The 6,840-nt window shown below is 50.2% G+C and overlaps 1 protein-coding gene across 1 annotated transcript in view; it reads left to right on the top strand.

Moving 5' to 3' along the window:
- The window catches only part of H257_05627 (hypothetical protein), a gene marked incomplete at both ends in the record, with an annotated part of 1,943 nt that extends 1,308 nt beyond the window's left edge, over positions 1-635 (top strand). Inside the window, one exon of the mRNA XM_009830558.1 lies at positions 27-635. Coding sequence (XP_009828860.1) covers positions 27-635 — 609 coding nt within the window. The remainder of the gene's footprint in view (positions 1-26) is intronic.
- Positions 636-6,840: the final 6,205 nt, after the last annotated feature.

The raw sequence follows: 6,840 nt of genomic DNA, 5'->3' as shown, positions 1-6,840 counted from the left end.
TTGCGTACTCCAACTGGTTCTACCAGTACCACTCGTTCTTCAACACGTCGCTGTTCAACACCCGGTCCAGCTCGTTCGCGTCTGCGTTCTACTGGGGGTCGCAGATGCTCGGCGCGTTCACCGTGGGCAAGTACCTCGATCGCCCTGGCAGCAAGAAGCCCAAGGCGTTGCAGTCCATCTTTGTGATCGCCGTGCTCATCATGTTGATGTGGGGCTCGGCCATGTGGGTGCAAGTGGAGTTTGACTTGGGCAACGGCAAGAAGGACAAGAACATTGATTTCCAAGAAGGCGCGTTCTGGCTCAAGTTTTTGCTGTACATGTTCTACGGGTTCAACGACTCGATCGTGCAAGTGTGGGCGTACTGGTTGATGGGTCAGTTCTCGGACGACATGTCCACGCTGGGTCGCTACGCCGGTTACTACAAGTGCGTGCAATCTGGCATGGCTGCTGTGGGCTGGCGTCTGGGCGGCATCCCCATCTCGCCCGTGTCCAACATCATTGTCAACTGGACGCTCTCCACCGTCGGTCTCGTGCTCGCCTTCATCTCGGTTAAGACGTACATGGAAGAAAAGACCCACGAGGAGGCCTACGAAGGCGCGGAAACCCCCAAGGACAAGGTCTTGATTGCGCATTAAGTGGACAGTTCCTCCAGTACTGTATTATTCATTTGTATTATTTGTATTACACGAGTTGTGTACTTGGACTGGAGTAACGTACATGCAGAGATATATGGAGGTGAAATTCTCTTGGCCATAATCCGGAGGATTACTGTTGGGGATCCTTGGCCACATCCTCCGGTATCCCATCAACCCCATAGGATGTGGCCAAGGAGGCCCCAGCGGCCTACAAGTCCATGGCCCGGTCCTTCAGCTTTTCCGTTGCTGAGGATTGGCCTGGGCGCCCATCACGTCGCTGCCTCGCGTCCTCAACGCTGACCTCAAGACCGTCCCCGGCTCCAGCGCCTCACGTGCCTGACCGACCTGCAGGCCCTCCGCTCCACCGCCGCGGACAAGATCGGGTGGAAGGATCTTGTCCGCGGCTTCCTGGCCGAGCAGATTGTCACCGCATGCCCCACCATTCCCCAGCACTCAGACGTCCGATGTTCGACGTACTGGTAACGTTATACGAAATCTGCTAGCTGTAGACGCAAATGATTTCTTAGTTAGATGTACGCGAATAAACGTCAGTATACATACATAAAAGCAAAACAGGCAATGAAGGAACGCTCCCGAAACTTCACCCCACATGAGCAGGTGCAGCGGTGCAGTTGTGTCACGCATGGCTGAGTGCCTCGCTCGATCTAATCGTCGGAAACGATCAAACTGCAAGTCATTTCTAAGCCCGGCAATGTATAACAGTAGTCCCGAATGCACACAGAGGTACCGGTATAGTGAATGACAAGCTGGTTTGCTACATGAGGGCAACGGTAACATTTCCAATACTGTACTATAGAACTGGTGATGGTCTCTACATTCACTGGAGAGTCCCATGCAGCAGAATCCATCACGAAGCAAGTGCAATCTGTTTTAACGTTACTGACTTGGTGTGCGAGATCAGCGCCAGTAACTCGCTTATCCGAACAAGTTATCCGGATAATGGGGTCAAATTTACTGGCACCGGTGCAGATGCTCTTACAAGTTAGTGTTGGCTGTGCCAGGGAAAGCGGGAGTTTACATGCCCTAGGAAGTAGGGGGAATCAATTTAGTTAGGAAAATAATCAATTTTTATTCATCAGATTTTGTAGGCCAGATATACAACAATCAAGAGAGACGTGTAGGACAGCTGGCCTGCATTTTCGCATTTACCAAACTTCATGACCATACAATAACTCATATAACGGGTCAAGTAGCGAATGGTTTTGCGCAATCGTAACGTAGAATGCCAATTAATGTAGTACATAATACGGTTTTTACACGACCGGCATCCGGTTATAAGGCTTCGTGCACGACGAGCGTCGGACAAATTCCGTTTCCATCGAGAAACTATGAACCCCTAAATACAAATATCAAGATATTTGAATTTGACGTGATATAAATCGAATTTGCACGACGCACGTCAGGCTGTAAGCTAAACATTTCTATTGGCTATAATGTGCAAAACCACAAAGGTGGTCAAACTCCATCCAGTCACGACAACTTGGAGATAGAAATGCCATGCGACTGATGGAACTTATTTCAGTAACGTGATGTGGTGAAGTACAGTATATATACCGGTATGTATGTCGTTGAAATGACAGGGCGGTATGAATTTAGTAGTGTGCTCAGTAAATACTCTGGGTTTACAGTACTGACGATTTGGTAGAGAGTACCAGTACATACTAGTATACTCCAACATCCACAGCACAGTTTTACGCTATTAATCTGCCCAGCTTGCAATTGACATTGTGAAATCAAACTATAGAAACCATGTCATGGTCGGCTTGACTCCGAATTGAGATTTATATAGACGCACTGCCCAGACCCTAATCATGGCGAAATCGCAAGCTTTTTGGCGTGTTCGTGATCGCAACGGTAGTAATTCGAGCTCGATGTGTTGTGATAAGTTAACTTCATTTTCAACAATACTGCAACCACATTTGAGTATTGCAGGAAGGCGCATAACGTTAGCCTGCAATAGGGCGGCAGACTAGACATCCAAAATATGTCAGTTTTGATACACGTTGCATTTCTACTTGCTCTTTATCCTCCGTTCCTTCCTCACTTGGTTGTCGTGGACGATAACTCGATTTGGAGGCTGACACTACAACTGAATGCTCTCAACACTCGTGACATACTTACTACATAAAAGGTGGATGTTGAAAACTCGTTCGACAACACTATCGTGGACATTTACCGTGCAGCTTGCAATGCACGCTAACGTTAATTTACCGATATATGGCCACACAAGTGTGAGCAAACTGTACCGGTAGGAGTTTGAGCAAGATTACATCTTTTACGTGAAAGCAAGTGGCCTTGTGCGAAAGACAGAAACGCAGTATAGTGCCGTAATCATTCGCAGAATGCAGGCTCTATGTAAGCGCAGAAGAGATATGCGGTATCGACTTCGATACATGACTTCTACATATATACACTTAGGTGTACTGGCCGCGATATGCACCTTGACTTGGCACTCGTAAGCATGGCGAGGCTCTCTGGGGAATGTCTTGGTCGACGCTCCCATGAAATCAAGTGGCCAATCATATCCAAGGAATTTAATATTTTGACCAATCAGTATCTGTACGATGGCGGTCGTGCAAATTCCAATTACAATACAACTTTTTCCCTTGCAGGAGAATGGGCATGTCGTGGGTCTGAGGCATCGAAATCGCATTCTGCAACTTCCTATCGTTGTAGAATTTGAAGGTCAACGGCGGCATCGTCAATTTATCATGTTTTGCGGTGGTCTAGACATGCAAATTGACCATTTTATACGCGAAAATGCTCTACTTGGCTGTGCCAGTTAAAGTTGTAGCTTTTACACTTGGATTCACTATACTAAATTGCTTCCAATTTGTGCGGTTAGGTTATTAATTATGACCAGCAAAAGATTCAAGGCGACAGGTTATGTATTCTGCAGGTGAATTCTGCGTGTCGGTTCGTGGACAAGATCATTTTCCAATTTTCCACGGGCCGTCAAAACCAAAATCTTGTGAGGAGTAAGTTCAGGAGGCAAATGATATGAAAAGACGATCTATTAAACTAATGCTTCTTGTAGGACAACACAGTCAAGTGCAGTCGGCGGTCCTTGGTCCTGCTGGGCCCATGCGGTGTCCTGCGTTCTTTCGCTGTCGGGTGGCCCTTCGTCATCGTGCTGGGCTGTAGCCGCGCCGTCCACGTCGTCCACGTCGCAGGTTCGTCGCTTCGCCTTGCGTTTTGCGCGCTTCGCTCTCAGAGCTTTGGTCTCTTTAGCAGCCTTGGCGCGCTCTTCTTTCGTTTTGTCGATCTCTTGCATCAAGGCCAAGGTAAGAATGCGTCCCGCTACGGTGATTCGTTTCGGACCCACGCGTTTTGCTTGTTCTGCAGGCAACGCCAGCAGCTGACGTCGAAGGGCGTCTTGTTGCTCTAGCCACTCAGCGTGAACATACGCTGCAGGTACTCCCCCCTTTTGGAACAAATTGAATCGCTTCATCATTTGCTCTAACGATAGCGGGAAATGGCCAGCAGTACGAAACCCGCTGACGACATTCGACGACAGGATGTGCGATGTCCATGCGTTGGAAGCGATTGTAATTGCGGTAGCCTTCGAGATGGAGTGCATGTCTCCTGTTTCTAAAAAGTGTTGAATTTATGTTAGCAATTGAAACATATTTATTGAGCTAATCATTTGTACCATCAGCAACCATGGCGTCAAAGCTTGCTCGACGGATTGCGTTCTTGTACGGACCAAACACGGAAACATCAAACGGTTGAAAAAGATGCGTAGCATTCGAAGGCAGGCACATTAAAATAATGTCCAACTTCGCACACAATGTAACAATTTCTTTGGAATAATGCGAAGCTAATCCATCAAATACAAGCAAAATCGGACGCTGAATGGTTTCATCGACAATAGAAGAAAAATATTCAATCCACTTCTCAAATAAATCTTCATTCATAAACCCTTTCGGGGTCGTAGTGACAGTAGCACCAGGTACCGAACAGTAGGTACCCAAGTCCTTGTTGACAGATTCACCAGGCAAAAGAAACAACGGAGGCAGGATCATGCCGTCGGCGCTGCCGCACGCTACAATCGACAGATGAAAATTTGTCGGAACAGTCTTAGCCCAAACGTTCCGTGAGCCCTTCAACGCCACGACGTCCTTAGACTTCCGCCGGGATGCGAAGGACGTCTCGTCCATGTTGAAAATCCGATCCGCCGTAAAGTTGTTGTTGAATTGATGGGATGCGACTTGCGGCTTGGGAGCAGGCGGCTTGCGTTAGCGAGCGACTTACGAACAAGATAGGAAATCGAAAAGTGATTAAGGAGTGTTAAGCTAATGAACTACTTCAACACATATATCCTGTTGTTCTCTTCTGCCTACGCACTTGAAGGTGACCTAGCGCCAATGCCCTTGATGATCGCTGCATCTTCGTCTCTGGTGCAATGATGTAAGTGTGCAATGCTGTCCTGGTGATAAACATTGTCATCCAGGGTTCAAGTTTGCGGTATCCGGATGATTCCGTTGCCATCAACATACCGAACTTCAACACTCCCCTAACCCTGATGACTGATGACTCCATCATCGATAGACTGCACTGTCATTGGCCCATTCTCTTGGGCTGACTGGCCTGTCATTGGCACATTTTCTTGGGGATGCAGGCCTGTCATTGGTCCATTCTCTTGGGGGTGGGGGTTTTCTGTCAGGCAGTTTGCCATTGACCATTTTCGAAATTACTCGGATGCGAACTTCGTCGCGACTTTGGTCAAGACGTCGGCTCGCATCTCTGTCGTGGGGACGAACTTGAGGGCCAATGCGCCGGCTTGAACGAGCTCGCGAAGGTAATAATGTCTCACGTCGATGTGTTTGGTGCGCTCACTGATCGCTGTAGATTTGGACGTAGCGATGGCAGACATATTGTCGCAGTGTAGGGTGAGCGTGTCGGCTGCAACGCCGAGGTCGGTCATGAGGCCGCGCAACCACGACGATTCGCGGTCCGCTTCGGCCGCCGCGATGTATTCCGCTTCGCAGCTGGATAGTGCGGTGATGCGCTGGCGGACACTCTTCCACATGAGGAGACCGCCGAGGAACGACCACAGGAAGCCCGTGGTGGATCGGCGATCGGGGCGCGTAGCCCAGCTTGCGTCGCAGTATCCTCCCAAGGTAGGCTCCCCTATGCCGAATTGAACGCCCCATGTCTTGGTTCCTGACAGGTATCGTAGGACACGCTTGGCGCCGAGCAGGTGTGGCGTGCGCGGGGCATGGAGATGACAAGACAGACGTTGGACGGCGTGGGCAATGTCGGGACGCGTGCACACCATCAGGTAAACAAGGGATCCGATCATTGCTCGGTACTCCCCTTGGTCTACACTTGGCTGACTTTCGTCGTGACATAGGTCTTCTTGGTCGGCTAGCTCTGGGGTGGCGACGGGGTGGCAGTTGGTCATACCGAATCGATCAAGGACTTTGGCGGCGTACGCGTCTTGGGATATGGTGAGTGTTGCTTTGTCCATATTTTGGCTGATTCTGATGCCAAGTAGGTAGTGGACGGGACCTTGGCGCTTGAGTTCGATCTTGGCGGCCAAGGTGGTCATGATCTTGTCCATTTTCTCTTGGGTCGGGGCGGCGACTATGAAGTCGTCGACATACGTGCCGAGGATTTTCAGGTCGTTGCCCTGGCCGCGGGTGAAAACGCATGGGTCGTGGGCGCTTGAGCCCAGCCGAGTGAAGCAATCTGCTTCTTGCAGTGCTTTTCGAACTCGTGGCCGCTCTGGTTCAGTCCGTAGAGCGCAATGGTGACCAAGGCGGCCTAGCCGCGTTGGGTCACGTGTCCTTCAGGTTCGACAGCCCATATTGGTCGTCCTAACGTTGCTTGGATGTAGGCGTTTACTGCGTCGGCCTGTTCGATCACCATGCGGCGAGAGGTGGCGACGGCGCAGATGGCGCGGATCGACGTCATTTTGATGACGTTGGAGGAGGACTCATCGTAGTCTACTCCTGCGATCTGCGAGAAGCCTTTCAAGACCCAACGCGCCTTCCAGCGGATGACATTGCCTTCGGCGTCGGTCTTGCGGGCGTAAGTCCATCGGCCTTGGATGACTTTACGTCCGGGTGGTGGTGTTTGGACGGTCCAACACTTGAGCGCGAGAAGTTGCGCCACTTCGGCTTCTTCAGCCGCTTTCCAGTGGCGCCAGTCCGGTGAAGCCATCGCCTCTCGGTGGCTG

Source organism: Aphanomyces astaci (genome assembly GCF_000520075.1).
Source record: "Aphanomyces astaci strain APO3 unplaced genomic scaffold supercont1.10, whole genome shotgun sequence".
NCBI classification, from domain to species: Eukaryota; Oomycota; class Saprolegniomycetes; order Saprolegniales; family Verrucalvaceae; genus Aphanomyces; species Aphanomyces astaci.
This window is presented reverse-complemented; position numbering and strand designations above follow the sequence as displayed.